The sequence below is a fragment of the Phaseolus vulgaris genome, chromosome 9 (genome assembly GCF_000499845.2).
Source record: "Phaseolus vulgaris cultivar G19833 chromosome 9, P. vulgaris v2.0, whole genome shotgun sequence".
In the NCBI taxonomy this organism is placed as follows: domain Eukaryota; kingdom Viridiplantae; phylum Streptophyta; class Magnoliopsida; order Fabales; family Fabaceae; genus Phaseolus; species Phaseolus vulgaris.
The window spans coordinates 18,648,105-18,665,589 of NC_023751.2; the positions used below are offsets into that span (position 1 = coordinate 18,648,105).

At 31.4% G+C, this 17,485-nt stretch overlaps 1 protein-coding gene and 1 long non-coding RNA gene across 2 annotated transcripts; one reads left to right on the plus strand and one right to left on the minus strand.

Annotated features, from left to right (window-relative positions):
- The first annotated feature begins 11,028 nt into the window (after positions 1-11,028).
- On the plus strand, positions 11,029-14,281 carry LOC137820602 (auxin transporter-like protein 3). The gene is made up of 8 exons (XM_068624763.1): positions 11,029-11,889; positions 11,985-12,170; positions 12,258-12,370; positions 12,457-12,640; positions 12,770-12,867; positions 13,060-13,267; positions 13,440-13,697; positions 13,809-14,281. Exons 1-8 carry the CDS (start codon positions 11,734-11,736, stop codon positions 14,001-14,003), a joined length of 1,398 nt encoding a protein of 465 aa, XP_068480864.1. The 5' UTR covers positions 11,029-11,733; the 3' UTR covers positions 14,004-14,281.
- A 2,050-nt stretch (positions 14,282-16,331) lies between these two features.
- Positions 16,332-16,784, minus strand: LOC137823130 (uncharacterized). The gene is made up of 3 exons (XR_011083070.1): positions 16,715-16,784; positions 16,545-16,640; positions 16,332-16,467 (listed from the first exon to the last, which is right to left on the minus strand). It is a non-coding gene; the product is annotated as an uncharacterized lncRNA (long non-coding RNA).
- Positions 16,785-17,485: the final 701 nt, after the last annotated feature.

Below are 17,485 nucleotides of genomic sequence, written 5' to 3' on the forward strand. Positions count from 1 at the left end.
TACATTTTTTTATTTATAAATGTAACTTTAAATTATTTTAATTAACTAAAATAAGCACAAAATTAATAATTATTTATTCTTTTTTTATATATAAGGGTAAATTTGTAAGATTACAATTTACACTATTCAAAATAATTTAAAATACTCATACAACCATCACATCATTCACGTATCTCAATAAATTTTCTTTACACATTCACTCTAACATACCCTAATCCAAACACACTTACTTTTTTCACACTTTCTTCTCACACTCTCACTCTCCCACACTCTCAACTTTCCACTCTCCAATCCAAACAAAGTCATGTTAATACGCTATATTGGTTGTTCTGGTGGTTATGAGTTGGCGGTAGATTGTAGTCGTTAGCGGTGATTCGTGGTGATCGTGGTAGTTTGATATGAGTGTTTGATGTTGAGTTTTGTGTTTTTGCGTTTTATTGGTGCATTTTTATATGTATTATGGATTGGATAATCCGGTGAATCTTTGGATTATATAATTTGTAACCAAATTTAAAGTTCATGTGTCTTTTGGATTGGATAGTTTGGAACTTTTTCTTAGATCCAGATAATCATTTTGCATTAAGTAATCTTTAATATAATTTTATGTTTTGGACTACATAATTAAGAATTTTGATATGAATCCAACAGAGAGTTTTGGATTACCCAATCCAGAAGACACATGAACTTTAAATTTGGTTACATATTATGTAATTCGCCGAATCCATAATATGTTATTTGAAATAATTGCTTCCACATTACATAATTTGGTTTACATTTGCATTTAAATATTGTCTTTTTGGTTTACATAATCCAAAAGGTTTTTAAAATACAAAAAAAAGAAGCGCAGTAAACAATCACAAACCAATGCAAGAGAAGAGTGAAAAAAGACTCAAACTCAAAAACTAATATTTTCAACAACATAATCACAAACGGACTGCAACAACTATCAAATTGTGTTAAGAACAAAAGAAATCCCTCAATCATAGCAAATGCATGCTTGGAGTGCAAATCTCCTTATGAGACAATAAACAAGAAAGAATAAGGTAAATAATTGTATAGAATTTTGAAATTTTAATTATTTACTAAAAAAAAAAACAATAATATCATATTTACTATGAGTTGTCAGGTGTAAGAAAAAGCAATCCAAATTTACTACACACCTGTTTATAACTACTTACGTGTGACATGCACAAACACTACCTCTCATTGGATCAAGAGGGGGTGCGTCTATAAAAATATGTTATCTTTTTTAGTAGGAAATGACATTTGTTTAAATAGGAGAAAAAATGAGAAGTGAATACACAGAATAAACAAATTAGGAAAATTGAGTAAAAGTATGCACAGTTCAAATTGACAAAAATAAAAAAAAACATTTTTATTTATTGGGGTACATTCAAAACTGAAGAAAAATAATTTGGGCAAACACAAGGGAAAAGGTTGGTTTCAATTTTATCGTATAAAGGAGAGAGATCTACAGTGAAAAATGTCAAGTGTAATAAAGAGAAAAAGAGAAAAAATGTAACTAGTAAAAAAATAAAATAACATTGTTATATAAATTATTGGACAAATAATAACACAAATAATCTATTATTAAGTAGATCCACAAAAATATGTTCCTCTTTCAATTTATTTTATGTTTGACTAAACACTAATTTATTTATTTTTTTATTTTTCTCTTTTATTGTCACTCTTCCTTTTTTCCTATTTCATCCTGATTAGTATTAGAGTTGATCCAACGTATTTAGGTGTAAAATGAATTAGATGATGAAACATTAATTCTAAGTTAAAATATTACTAATCATAAATTTAATTTATTTAAATAAATTTTGAAACAAATTTTGCTAGAGTAATAGTTACTAGAAATGTTGATATTATATATATTTTTTATGTTTTTAGTAATATCACTACAAGAAAATAACAATTTAGTCACTGAATTCAGCGACTGAAAAGAAGGGGTTGCAATTTGCGATAAATAGTCATCAATACCCTTAATGTCAAATATGCTACTGAAATAGTGGTCGAATGAATTGTTAATGATGTTAGTTAGTTTTGCGACTGAATCAACGACCGAACATGAGAGTGACAAAACCACGAGTCGCTAAAGTGGTGAATGTTTTGAATAAATTGAGAAAAATATATTTGCGATCAAATTAGCGACCAAATATGTTTATTTTTTAGCCACTGATTTTATTTTGATCGCTAAATATTATATTATTGCTTCTTTTCTACCACCAAATTAGCCACCAATATGTTTATTTTTTAGCCACTGATTGTCTTTTGGTCAGTAAATGTAACTTTTTATTTCTGTCACCGAATCAACCACCAAATTGTTTATTTGTTAGCCATAGGTTTTTTTTGGGCGTTAAATGTAATTGTTTATTTTTTAGCCACCAAATTTTTTTTGGTCGTTAAATGTAATTGTTTATTTTACTACTATTACTAATAATAATAATAATATATTTGTTGCCATACCAACATATTATATGGTTTTATATCACAATGGAGAACATCACAATTCCGGAGATGCTTAAGTGCAATAAACAATTGTTTAGCATACTCTCTAATGACAGTTAGCCTGAGACCAATATAATTTATAAGTATGCTAAAACAATTCTATTTAGACTATTTCTATAAATGGAAAATGATGAAAAATTGAAAAATCGTTATATAATAATCCAAAAATTGCAATAGAAAAGAAAAAGAGAGGTTTGAGATGATTTTTGAATCTTTTATACTGGAGAATCTAGTATTCTTATGCATGAAGATAATGAATTCGATAGTTGTGGTCGGACTCTATTATGGATTTATGACCACATTTTCCATAGGGCCCTCTTATCTCTTCCTTCTTCGAGCTAGACTTGTGGAAGAAGGAACCGAGAATAAAATATCAGCAACAACTGGGTTTATTAAAGCAATTCACTTAAACTAAAACAATTTAATCAGAAAAGAATTAAAATAGCTGAATAATTATTTTGTTCTAAAATAAAAATAATAGATTAGTCAATATTATTATTATTGTTTTAAAAAAATTCTCTCACTTGCTCTTCTTTAAGCTTCAAAGTTATTGTTAGCTTTTAGGGTATTGGAGTGGGTAAGTTTTCATAAAACACAAAACCATTAGAAGAGGAGAAGGAAGTTACGGGTGGTGGTCGTGGTGCGAACGTAGGTGTGAGCGAAGGAGGAGGAGGAAGCTGCGGGTGGTGGTTGTGGTGAGAGCGGATGTGCGAATAGAGGTACTTTGATTTCTTGCATTAATTTTATCATCAATACTGTTTGGAAAGAAAATTGAGTAGCCAAATAATACTAGGTTATTGCCACAATTAATACCTCTGCTGTTTTTTTTAAGAAAGAGATACCTTATCACTTTGTTTCACATTGTAGTCTTCCACATTGCGGTCTTCTACACTTTATTTCACAAAATTATCACTTTCTGGTTTTTGGTTATTGCGTGAAGAGTATTATTTAGTTTATTGTCTTTTTAGAGTGTTATTTAGGATAGCTCAGCAACCTTGTGGTCAAGACTATCAAATATGTTTTAATTCAATACCAAACTACCAACACCTTCATGTTCAAAGAATTCAATAGGTTATGAACAAAAAATTCAATTGTCGATAACTGTAAAAAAGTTGGCAGGGTCTGTTGTTCAAAGAACACCAGACTCAGCTGTTTATTGTTAGAATCAACCATAATCACATTTTAGGGAGAGGGTAACTAGCTGAATCAAACATTGTTTAATATTTTTTTATATTATTTATATTTATTATTAGTAATAACAAATAAATAAGAGAAGAAAAAAATATATGCAGATCTAGTAATATTATTAATATATGTAATATGTTTTACTTGCAAATGACGCCAAGGGGTAGAAGTGGTGGTTGTAGACCACCTAATTGTGGTGGTCGAGGTGTTCGTGTTGATGACATATCTTTACCTAACACCAACATTCCCCCTTCGTGATGCAAACCCACAAAGAGCCCAAAACCAAGTCCACAAGAAGATGACCAAGAATGCCAACTATGAAGGGTCATCTCAACAATCAAAGAAAGACCTCACCAGTAGGAGGAATGGACAAGGTCCAGAGCACTTGAAGTTCCTCCTACTAGTCTGCTTAAATATTTAGAAAATATTGTAAATAAATTGGGCTCAAATGAGGGGTCCAAATAGTAGAAATAAGCTAGAATAAAGTGTCTTTAGTATAGTAGGGGGTGTGAGTTGCATTCTAGCTTGTTCCTAACCCATTTAAAGGCATTTTGACGTAGTTTCTAGAAGGATAAGCCTAGAATACAGGATTGACTTAGTCAAACCCTATGACTGCCCACTTTTTCCCTTTGCCCATTCTACCCTCTTTTCTTCTTTTCCAATGCTCCTAAATCTATAAATAGGGAGGCCTACCTCATGTATTCTTATGTTGAATGAAAAGTAAAGTTACTATACACAAATTGTGTTAGAGTTTGTGAGCATTGTCTCTCTAATCAATTGGTCCTATCTTGTGAGTGTTGTGAGCTCTCAAGTGGCGACATCTACACTTATCTTGGATTCAATTCACCATCCAAGTGGCTTGCTCATTCACAATTCCACCACTCTTAAGTTTCCTTTCACTCATCTTTTTCCATTCCATTTCTATTCCTATTTTCAGTTCCAAAATATGCCTTGTTCTTGTTTTTGATTGATTTAATTCAATTCAGTCCATGTATTTCTCACCATATGTTTGCTTAAATTCCGCACCTATATTTGTCATTCATTCTCACCATTAATTGTGTTTTCCCTTTGGCCTTATGGAAATGAACTTTCACATCTACTTAACACTTGTTAAGTTAATGTCCAGTGGGAATCCTTAGGCTTCTCACCTATATTTGTCATAAAAATCTAAATCTAAGTAAAGTGTCACTAATCAAATGAACAATCCTAAAATCAACTCACATCACTTCTTATATTCTTCCAATAACCATGGAGTCTACACATCCTATCTATGAAGGACTCCCACTTCCTACACTTCACGAACAAGATATTGAACATCATGTAGGATAATCAAATCCTACTATCTTTTCTACAAAGCCAACTATGGAAGTTCAGAAGAAGATTAGTTGTATGTTGAATTATACAATATATTAAACTCTTTTAACTAGTTTTCAATAGTTTTCGTTGTGTAATACAATTTACTTTTAATTTGTGTACAACTCCTTCTTAAACTATGTATTAGAAGTTCATTCCTACTTAACTTGATTGAATTTTGAGTATCTATAAGCAGGTTTGATTTTTTTTTTTTATAAAATGGTCAAAATACCATTTTAAATAGGTATTAATAATACATATAAAGTTAGTCATCGATTTGTGGCCATATCTACAAAGTTGTTGTTTAGCGACCGAAACAAAATCAGTCGTTGTAATTGGAAAAAATATTTAGCCACTGAAATCAAATTTGTCGCTATAGGGGTCTCCATTTAGCCATTTAATTAGTCAGCACAATTTTTTTTTTCTAATTAATTATTTTATCCATTAGCGACTGAAAATGATGGTCACTATCACCTTTTATTTTAGCCACCAATTTAGTCACCGATCTTTTATAAAAATTTGATCGCTAATTTGGTTTCTGAATTTTGGTGACCAAATTTTCTGCGACCGATTTAACGACCGAAATTTCAGTTGCAAATTTGCGACCATTTTATAATTCGGTCGCTAAATGCTTTGTGATTAGGGTTTTTGCTTCCATCTTTATTTGGTGACCATTTCGGTCGCAAATATATTTAACGACCGAATTTGATAGTCGCTAAAAGTGATTTTTTTTAGTGTATAGTGCAAAACTTTACAAAGTGAAAAAAAGATACAAATACATTATGATTAGTGAATAAAAGAAGTTATAATCAAACTATTCAAAAACATAGTTATATTAATAATAGACTAATATTGGTTATCAGGAAGTTAACTTATATTAGTTTTTTTATTAAACATATTAGTTAATGATGTTAATTAGTTGTTGGATAATTAGTGTGTTGTCTTCTCTCATTAAATGGTATAAGAGAGACATTTTTATTGTTATTATTGTTTGCTATTTTTTGGATTTTTTATTTTTATATTAAAAAATATAATTTAAATCTATATTAAAAAGTAGATTTTAAATCTCCATTAAAAAATAGTTTTTAAATTTAATTTAACTTTGTAAAGATTTGTACCTACTTATATAGATAAAACTAATAAACTTTTATTATGATAGATTCTAAATGATCCAAATAGTGTATTAACAAGTCATTTTTAAGTTCAATTTATTTATAAGAAGAATTTTTTACCCACTTATATACTATAAAATATTTTATCTCCAATCAATGATATGTAATCTCTAACATTCATATTTTTAAGTTATATCTCTTCTTCTTAGATGACAATTATAATGTAAACACACTTTTTTTTTTCTTTTCTTCCTTATCTCCCTTTCTCTCTTTGTTCATATTCTCTTCTCTCCCTCTCTCTTAATTTTCTCTTACAATCTTCATCTATTTTAGAATTTGATCGGACCATGTTGTAGCTGACGAGTTAAGGAACATTTCTACCCGATCAGATTTTCAAACAGAGTAAGTTCATTTTTGCTCTAAATATCCTTTATTCTCAGTTTTTTCCTTAGGATTTAGTCATCAATCTTGGTGGAGTCAGTTGAGAAGTTTAATCCTCTCAACTTATTCTATTATATACTGAATTTTTGTTTTGTTTGGATAAATTGCTTTAGGCCTGTAAATCTTGAAGCTTATTCAGACTGTGGGGAATAAAATTGTAGAAGTTGCTTAGAAAACAAGTAATTAAGGTAAGGAAAGCTAAATTTAATTTTTAATAGCACCCTAGGATAGAAGATCTGAATGCGGAGGGGATGTGGTCCCAATATTCAATTTCTCTTGTAGGGATGTTGTGTGTTTATATATATATATATATATATATATATTGTAGTTTCTTTATATATTATTTAAACTTTTGGAAATATTAGATTTTGATGGTTTAATATTTAAGTGTTGTTTTTTTTATATTAAATAGGATTTTGAATATTTTGGATTGCGTTTTGGAATAATATTGTATGATGAAATGATGTGGAATTGAATTCATACATTTGAGATAATGTATGGATTGATGTTTGTTGTGTATTAAGTATTGATGCCTATGTGGTAACAGAGATCTCCGAGCTTCACTGATGATCTAAGTCACAAAGACTAAGATATAATGTGGTGAGAAGTTGATGAGGGAATTTATGCACACCGTGTCACATGAGATGCACGACTTGGGTTGTATTGAACTTACCCTGATCCTTTCTGTTGGATTCGTTATTAATATTTGGATCAGGTGTTAGTCTCTGGTAGGACTTACTTAATACGGGTTTTCCGGAGGACGTTGTTTGTTGAATATTCTGGATGTGTAGATCCATGTGAGATCTATGTGATTGTTTTATGTTGGAATTTGAAGAAGATCGAATGATTGAGAAATTGACCATGTAATTTAATTTTTTCTTTTAATTTAATTGCGTATATTATAAAATATTATTTTCACTAGCTTACCCTTATTTTTTGTGTTGTGTTTGGACTGCAATGACTGTACTATGTGCACGAGCATATGAGCATACAGGTGCAGGAGAGTCTTAAAGGTTTCAGAGTTTTATTTTGAGTTATGAATATGTAAATATTTGTATTTGTATAAATCGTAATAATATTAGGAATGTTTTGAAAAACTCCAATTTGGTATAGAAACTGGTAAAACTATAACTATGTAAATTATGGATGTTACATATAATATAAAATTATATTTATTCTGAAGATTAAATCTTAAACACTTTATTCAATAAATTTATATATAAATAAATTAATTTACTAAAATACCATTTGTTATAAAATTGAAACAACTTTCAAGAAGACTTTCAATAGATCAACTACTCTATATCAAACGTATAAGAGTCGCGTGAATCACATTCTACACCAATGTTAATGTAAAAAATTAGGATATCACTTCATCTTAAAACTTATTATGAATTTGTAGTTCTTTCTTTTATTATATTTAAATTGTTTGAGTATGTACATGTGTATGAGTGGTATTTATACGCTATAGATTAAAGAAATTTTTTATTCTCTAATAAATTATAGATTAAAGAAACTTGCTTAAGAGATTTTGATTAAATAAAAAATTGTGCACAACATCTTTCAACAAATCTTGTGTTGAATTCTATTGGCGAATTAAGCATGGGAATCGGAACTCTCTTTGGATCTGACAGCAACATTGCATGCTGTACCCAGTCATGATCATGGCTTAATGCACAAAATGTTCTTAATTTGATGCCTAACACTTAGAATTGACGAACCCCTGCAACAATTTGAGATCTCAATGCTTAGCACAAAGTAATTTAATGTTTAACAGTTGCAGGATTTCACAGTAATTAATGTTATGATTCAGCACATAGTGGCACCAGGCACGGCTTTTTCTTCCGCGTCCTATGAAGAGAAAGGAAAAACGAAGATGTGATTGATGATGATGATGATAAGATACAATTTAGAAAAGTGGAAAAGTTGATGTGTGTACAGCAAGGAGCGAAGTCAAAGAGGGTTGTTTCGTGGCTTTTGAAGCTTTTTTGGTTTTGTTTAATGGTCCCTCATCGTGCAATGGATGTAATCCGAGTCAGAAATCAAGAAAGAGTGCAGTGACCTTCTCATGCCATGCCTCTCCTCAAGCAAGGTGGGGTTAAGAACCTAACTGTTTCCTTCGTTTAAAGTAACCATTAGGCTATCATTCCATCACCATCACCATCAAAATCAAGTTTCACTCACTGCAAATTAATCACCTTCCCCAATCTTTTATCATTGCTTCATTTTATATAATCTTAAACGAAGATCTTTGTTTTAACTTTATTCCTTAGCATCAAGCGTAAGCGTATCAAAGGAAGTGTGACTCATGGTTTTCATGATCAGAGGCAAACTGGCAACCATTTGCTCATAAAATTCAATCATTGCCCATGTAGCCTGGGAACTTACTGTGACTACATTATGAGCTACTAAAGCTTTTTCTGACTAGTTTATTGTGAACTCACTTTTTTATTTTTCAGTTTATTTGTCAGTTATAGTTCAGAGTGGCCATAATATGCAATGCAACCGACAAAGTCCATCGAACCACTACACGCCTCCATCATCTCTTTAGTTTTTGTATAAAACACTAATGGTTAATTACTATTATGTACAGGACAGAAAATTTTAGGTATATAATTTCTAAAATATAGGATAAGAAATACAAATCTATATATTATATAATTATAAATTATATAAATTAATAATAAAGATTTATATGCAATAAGAATGTTGTTGATTTTTTTGGAGCAGAAAAATATTTTTTTATAACTTGTTCAAAATGATTTGTTTTTTACTTTTATAATCATAATAAAAATTTATACCATAAATTTTAGTTTTCAGAAAATTAATGTATTTTTTCTTTTTAAAATTGTGTTAGAAATGTAATAAAATTGTCAGAAATTCAATAAATAGTTTTTGAATTAGACATTTCACAGATACGTGTTCTACAAGTGTCATACGAGTGTCAGTGTCCGATACAAGTATCCGCACACTGACACGTCATTTAAGAGGAGTGTTTGAGTTTCATAGATTATTATTACAAGAGTGTTGTTAGCTAATTTGCCTACCATTTTCTTCTTACAGATGCATTATTGCTTATTAAAACATTACAAAACTATAAATCAGCAATGAAGATTTCTATATTATTTTAATTTTTTGCTTTTATACTTGTAACTGATTCCCCAACTTTTTATGAAATAAATTAAGACTGCCATTTTATTTTGATGACCTCCTGTAACTTTTCCTACCTTTGAAAGATCACTAGTAAGTGTCATACGAGTGTCAGTGTCCGATACAAGTATCCGCACACTGACATGTCATTTAAGATGAGTGTTTGAGTTTCATAGATTATTATTACAAGAGTGTTGTTAACTACTTTGTCTACCATTTTCTTCTTACAGATGCATTATTGCTTATTAAAACATTACAAAACTATAAATCAGCAATGAAGATTTCTATATTATTTTAATTTTTTGCTTTTATACTTGTAACTGATTCCCCAACTTTTTATGAAATAAATTAAGACTGCCATTTTATTTTGATGACCTCCTGTAACTTTTCCTACCTTTGAAAGATCACTAGCAAAAGCTTTGACATAAATCATGGCGTAAATTAAAATTAATTAACCCATTTTGAAAAATTATGTACGTTTCGAACTTTTAACAAGAGAAGAAAAGGAAAAACTTTAACAAGAGAAGAAAAGGAAAAAAAGGGTCTCAGTTTTTAGTTCACCCAATAATAGTCCAACAGTTCTCTGGTACTGGGCCTAATGAGTTGGTAGGTGTTGGGCCATCCTGGAAACTGTATATTAATCAAATCTGATATAACGCCCATCTCAAGATACTTTTGCTCCTTTCATTTTCTTTTTTTCACCACTTTTTGACTAGAAGATAAGGATGTCATACCTAAGACCTGAAAATTATAAGTGTTTCCTTACTCATTAATGCAGTAAACCTGTCAAAATATTCATTAAGAACTATCATTTCATTAATTGTGAGTGATGTGACATTATTCGCTAAAAAAATTAAATAAAAATTAATTTTAAAAAATAAAATAATTAATCATTATATTAACTAAATTAGATACTAATTTAAAATATAAAATAATTATCAATTTTTAAAATAAATTTTATATTAATAAAAATTCATAAAATAATTTTTAAATTATTATTAAGATTAGATACCAATTTAAAAATTATTTTTTATTTTATAAATGGTCTTTAATTTAATTAAATAATAATTAATTAGTTTAGTTTTTAAAATTATTTTTTATTTAATAATTTTTTTTAGTGATTGTTCATATTGAATAGTTAAGGAAGTAAGATATATTTAAATTAATTTTTATCTTAATTAATTTTTAAATGATATAAGATTATTGGTGCATTGGAAAATTAAGTTCTTCAAATTACCAAAGTGTATATATACTGGAAAATTTTCAATACAGAGAATTTTGGTCTATGCAAGATACTAGGAAGATATATGGCTCTTGCAAAGTTGCAATGGCCCAAATCTGCATAACATTTATAAAATCTATCATAGCTCATAACTAACGAAAAAAGTTAAAAGGAAAAGGAGAGCTGGGGCTATGATAGAATTTTCTTTTAGGAAAGCCAGTTGGAACACGTGTGATACTAATCATGATTAGCACTAAGCCCCTCAAGAGAGCAATGATTCATTCCATCTTAGTCTCCCCCACATAGACATCTTCAACACCCACACACTAGAAACTTTTCTAATCTCCTTCTGAGTCTTTTTATTGCTTTTATCTCTACACTCATAATCAATCAATGTGCATGGGCTAGCTGATCTCTGAGATTAAAGAAAAGAATAGGGCAATGGTGGGCCACCCGCTCGTGCACTGCAGCTAGCCATGGCTCATCAGAACCTACAAAACTGATGATGAAGTTGAACCTTCATAAAGGCAATTGGTGAGAGAGAATTATTAAGGAAAAAGGCTGGTTACATGTGAACTAAGCAAGGTCCCCACCAAGCCCATTCACATTTAGTACCTTGCTGTTAAAAAAGTTTATATAAGGAAAGGGATGCTACACAAGAATGTGAAGGGGTGAATTAAAACAAGCACTTCTCTCCTATCTATCTTTGCTCACTTAGTCTGTTGTCTTCCCCACAACACTTGAAGGGAGATAACAATGGCTTCTGAGAAGGTTGAGACTGTTGTTGCAGGGAATTACCTAGAAATGGAGGCGGAAGAGGAAGGTTCTAAGTCAACAACTAGCAAACTATCTAGGCTCTTTTGGCATGGTGGCTCTGTCTACGATGCATGGTTCAGCTGTGCTTCTAATCAGGCATAATCGCCACTAGTGTTTTTCCTATTGAAGCAAAACCTTCTTTTGATGTTGCAAGGGACTCATAATTTTCATGTTTGTCGGATTTCATTTAGGTTGCACAAGTACTACTGACACTACCATATTCCTTTTCACAACTGGGGATGTTATCTGGGATCATATTTCAGCTTTTCTATGGACTGATGGGAAGCTGGACTGCTTACATTATAAGTGTCCTTTATGTTGAGTACCGAACCAGAAAGGAGAGAGAAAAAGTTGATTTCAGAAACCATGTTATTCAGGTGATTGCAGTCTCTCTCCCTTTTAATGAATCGATTTAGTGGTTACTTTAGATTCTTCTAATCTTGGATTCTTTTCACCTTTTTCAGTGGTTTGAAGTGCTAGATGGACTTTTGGGCAAACACTGGAGGAATCTTGGTCTTTTTTTCAACTGTACTTTCCTTCTGTTTGGATCAGTAATTCAACTAATTGCTTGTGCAAGGTAGGAATAGATCACGGTTTTGAATATATATGATCTTCATATGTATACTATAAACTAAAAAATTACATATACAACAAATGTTTCAGCAACATATACTACATAAATGACAATCTGGACAAGAGAACTTGGACTTACATCTTTGGCGCATGCTGTGCAACAACGGTGTTCATCCCTTCTTTCCACAACTACAGAATCTGGTCATTCTTAGGCCTCATGATGACCACTTATACTGCATGGTATATGACCGTAGCTTCCCTTACCAACGGCCAGGTAAACGACTCACAATTTATAAGCCTCATCCCCAGAATAAAACAAATTATATAATGAATCCATGTGATATATTACTGTTGTTAATTATTTGTGTTCTTCGATTAATATTATGTATATATTGTTCTGAAGGTCGAGGGGGTGACGCACTCAGGGCCAACCAAATTGGTTCTCTACTTCACTGGGGCTACCAACATTCTCTATACCTTCGGTGGACATGCTGTTACAGTGTGAGGACTTGAAAACTAATCAATTTGTTTTAGTTATAACTTAAGGGTTTCTTCTAGAAAAGAGTAGCATGATGTTTCAGAATTAAACCTTGTCCTTGATTTTAACTTGTATTGGGATTTAAAAGTGACTATATTGTCAGAAATAAAAATTGTATATGAATCTGACAAACATATATTGGTTATATATTGTAGGGAAATTATGCATGCAATGTGGAAGCCACAGAAGTTTAAGATGATATATCTGATCGCAACCCTATATGTGCTGACCCTAACTTTGCCATCAGCAGCTGCAGTTTACTGGGCATTTGGGGATCAGCTTCTTACCCATTCTAATGCCCTCTCATTGCTCCCAAAGACAGGCTTCAGAGACACCGCTGTGATTCTCATGCTCATTCATCAGGTTATAGTTATATAATATCCTTACTATTTCAATTCCAAATTAAGAAAACATTTATAAGAGCTTATCTAGCTTAAAAAGTAACTTATGTTGTACAAGCTCTTGTCCTCTTATTTCAGTAAGTTTTACACAGTAATTATGCTTGATTTATTTACTGTTGTGGTGGTGTTTGCAGTTCATAACTTTTGGATTTGCTTGCACTCCTTTATACTTTGTGTGGGAGAAATTCATTGGGGTGCATGAAACCAAGAGTTTGTTCAAAAGGGCGTTGGCTAGACTTCCTGTTGTGATTCCAATATGGTTCCTGGCAATCATATTCCCTTTCTTTGGTCCCATTAACTCAACTGTTGGATCTCTTCTTGTCAGCTTCACTGTTTACATAATTCCTGCCTTGGCTCACATGATGACCTTTGCTTCAGCACCGGCTAGGGAGGTTAGACATGCACTTACTTAGCTAAAAGTGCTTATCATATATCTGTCATGCTAGTTAAACATAAAGCAATGGTTTTCTGATAATTTTTTGTTTAATTTTGTTTGTTAACAGAATGCTGTGGAGAGACCACCATCAAGGTTAGGAGGTTGGGTAGGATTGTACTCCATGAACGTGTTTGTGGTGGTGTGGGTTTTGGTGGTAGGATTTGGGTTGGGAGGATGGGCAAGCATGATTAATTTCATACACCAAATTGATACGTTTGGGCTATTTACAAAGTGCTATCAGTGTCCCCCTCACAAGGCTTAAGTATAAGTAGCTCCTCTAGTTTCTTGTGATACTTTGAGATCATACATGCGTGTAAAGAGATTGGCTTTTAATTTGTACCTTTTTCTTTTATTCCAATTATTCCCTTTTATTTTATTTTTTTATTGTAAGAAGCCAAGTCTTTTGATGGTGTCAGCTAAAGGTGCGATGGCACATCACGGCCACCCCCTATACGAACTTACAGTTAGAATTTCGTGTGCTGATTAATCATTTCTTGTTGTGCAACTACCTTACCATATGCTACACTTGATTTGTGTCCCTATCTCTCTCTCTCCCCTACGTAGCTACAATAAACTAAAAACAAATAAATGACTACAAACCAACTTTTCCTGTTTTGGTTTCAAAGGAAAAGATTGATGGGATAATGTGATATTTACTTTTTACTATTATCAGTATCGCTCAAGTTTAAACCTCTCCGATATTTCACAACTATTTATTTTCAACTTAGTGCATGAATTTTGTAACCAATGAAAAAAAGTACACCTACTTTGAGGTTTGTTAAGGATGGAAATGTGGTATGGGAAGATCCACAAAGACCAGACGTAAATGGAAATTGCATGCATGATGTGGTGATTACGGTGTCATCTCATCCTATAATCTCGGAAGCTTTTGTGTAACCCTTTGCTTGCAAAATGGAAAAGGTGTTTTTCTCTTGGAATTTTGATTGGGTAGGTAGCTAGTGTCGTGAAAGGTGAAATGTGAGAAAATATTAGGCAGCTCTAAAATGCAAAATCTTCTAAATAGTAGGGGATGGACCACAAACTATTCCCTCATACCTATCATTATGCATCAATAGTACTTTTCGGGCACTTATTTGATGTATCTTCTTTGTGTGCTATGCCAAATGACAAACATAATGCCCAAATACCTGTTTCTATAAGTTTACCAACTAGTTATTGTCTTCTTCTTTTCACCACTTTACTGAGATATATACAAGGATTATGTGAAGTCATCAAATTTTCTTCCTAGGGATATTTCAGAACAAATTAAACAAAATACTTGGGGAAGCTTACAGTCATACAAATGTAACAAGTAAAATTACACATATTTTCTCTGTCATCGTCTATCTATACTTGTATAAAAATAATAAAAATAAAATGTGTGATACTTCCATTTATGTTGTATTAAAGGATATGAATGCAAGAGTTATAAAAGGATGCTAATATTAAATGTGTCATTTCTAATTATTAATTGTTTCTTTCTAGAAAGGTGAATAACCACTATATAAGAAAATCATGGAATAGAAATCACTTTTTAGATTCCAAAATAATTTTGCTAATTAGATACCAATTTAGAAACTATTTAACAATAATATAAACTAATTTAGAAACCAGACTCTTTTTTTTTTAGTTTCTAAAATGGTATCTAATTTAGTTACTATTGCAACTAATTATTTTGCTCTATACAAATTGGTTTCTATTTCATGATTTTCTTGTAGTGAACCTTTATTTTGTCTTTGTTATGATTCTAGTATTTATTGATTGATTCTCTCTTTAGCTATACATAGAATGAATGTATTGCTTGTATAGATTCATACTAGTTGTTTTAATTTCAATGTAATAATAGAAGAGGTATTCATTTTCATATCTTGTCTTCCTTTTACTCTTTTGTTCAGTTCTATTTTATAATATGGTTTCAAAACCCTAGTAAGAGCTCTGGTATAGAAGTAGCAAGAAGTAGGAATAATGGTGAATCAAAGGAAATATGCATTGAAATATTTAACACATGCATGTCTTTTAGCCTGCAAACTTGCACTCACTCCTATTGATAATCATGAAAAATTCTCTTTTATTGGACGTGTTCCTTTCACAGATATTCAAGCCTATAGACACTAGTGCAGATATGTAAAACAAATGCGGCTATTTTCAATTTACAAATGCGGTCATAGAACCGCATTTGATCAGCACGCATTCGTAAATCTGGAATTTACAAATGCGGTCCTATGACCGCATTCATAAATCACATTTACAAATGCGGTCATTTTAGGTAACCGCATTTGTATATTATTCTGAATTAGGGAGTGGGTTTGAGGTTTAGGATTTATGAATGCGGTCTTGGTAAAAACCGCATTCATAAATCACTATTTACAAATGCGGTCATTTACCAAGACCGCATTTGTAAATGCGAATTCACTATTTACAAATGCGGTCTTGGTAAATGACCGCATTTGTAAATAGTGATTTCTTTTTTAAAATACACTCTGTTTTGTGCAGAAACCATATATTTAAATAACCTGCATAATGATCAAACCCAGTCAGACAAATACAGAAATGTAGTAATCAATTGAAATCATCAAAATGTACATTTACAAGTGATCAAATTACATATAATAAAACCACTATTGTTTACCTATGCTAGAGTTATAAAAATTAATGAAATATGTGGACCAAGAATCTCTAACATATGAAATGCCTTCCTCACTCATTGGTGTTTCTTCTGTGAATAACTGCATTGCAAAGTTGACATAAATTAGTTTCTAGATATATATATGTTCAAGAATTATAAAAATGATTTAACATATACCTCTTTCCAACCAGTTTTAACACCTAGTCTTATAATGGTAATCATCCATTGCATAATGTAATAGCCACACTCATAGCTTCCTGGTTGTTTATTACACTATAATTCAATAAAAAGTAATATGTTAGTATATTGATAAACAATGATAATAGAGAAAGAAAAAAATTACAAACCTTTACTCTTATGTAGTTCAAATTATTTGAACTGGATCGACCTTTTAGGATGTTATATCCACGCCATGAACTGGTTAATACAAAAAACCTCGTTAGTAGATGGTTAATTAGTAACATACAAAGTTAAGTTTATACTATACTTACGTATTAATGATATCCTTAAATTTTGTGGGCATCTTCTTGTGTAGGGAACAAAACCACACAACAGTCTTATCAACCATTGATAAGACAAGTAACTGCCAATGATGCCTATATGATCATTGAAAAGAGTTAGTAAATATTTAAAACATGAAATAATAATAATTGATGACATATAATTAAACTTACTCATTAATATAAGGGCATAAATAAATTTGTTTTCCCTCTTTTTCCAGGATGTTAGTGATGTATGCTTGAGTCTCAGTTGAGTTTGGTCCAACGGGATTAGTATATGCAGGATCTACGAATCCATACATATTTTCCTTCCCCTCTGGAAGCATATCCTTCAACAGCTGGAGCAATTCCGTGAAGCTTTTATCAGTCCATCCGTTTATTGCCTTCAAATTCATCAATCTTAACACCGCCGACAACCGTGTGAAGTTAGTTGATCCAGGATACAAAGGAGTTTCTGCATCTTTTGACATACTTTCATATCCATGCGCTTTTGCAAAACACTCAGCTCCCACATCACGAATCATGTCCTCCAATCGATCATCATCTCCATCATCGTGTACTGCTTCATCCATGGTAGAACCCACATATTCCTCAGTTACGGAAACACGTGGTAAATTT

Coding starts and splice junctions, on each gene's coding strand:
- LOC137820602 (XM_068624763.1), top strand. CDS start 11,734: ATGGCTTCTGAGAAGGTTGAGACTGTTGTTGCAGGGAATTACCTAGAA. Junction 12,641..12,769: donor CTTCCCTTACCAACGGCCAG/GTAAACGACTCA, acceptor ATTGTTCTGAAG/GTCGAGGGGGTGACGCACTC. Junction 13,268..13,439: donor TTCTCATGCTCATTCATCAG/GTTATAGTTATA, acceptor TGGTGTTTGCAG/TTCATAACTTTTGGATTTGC.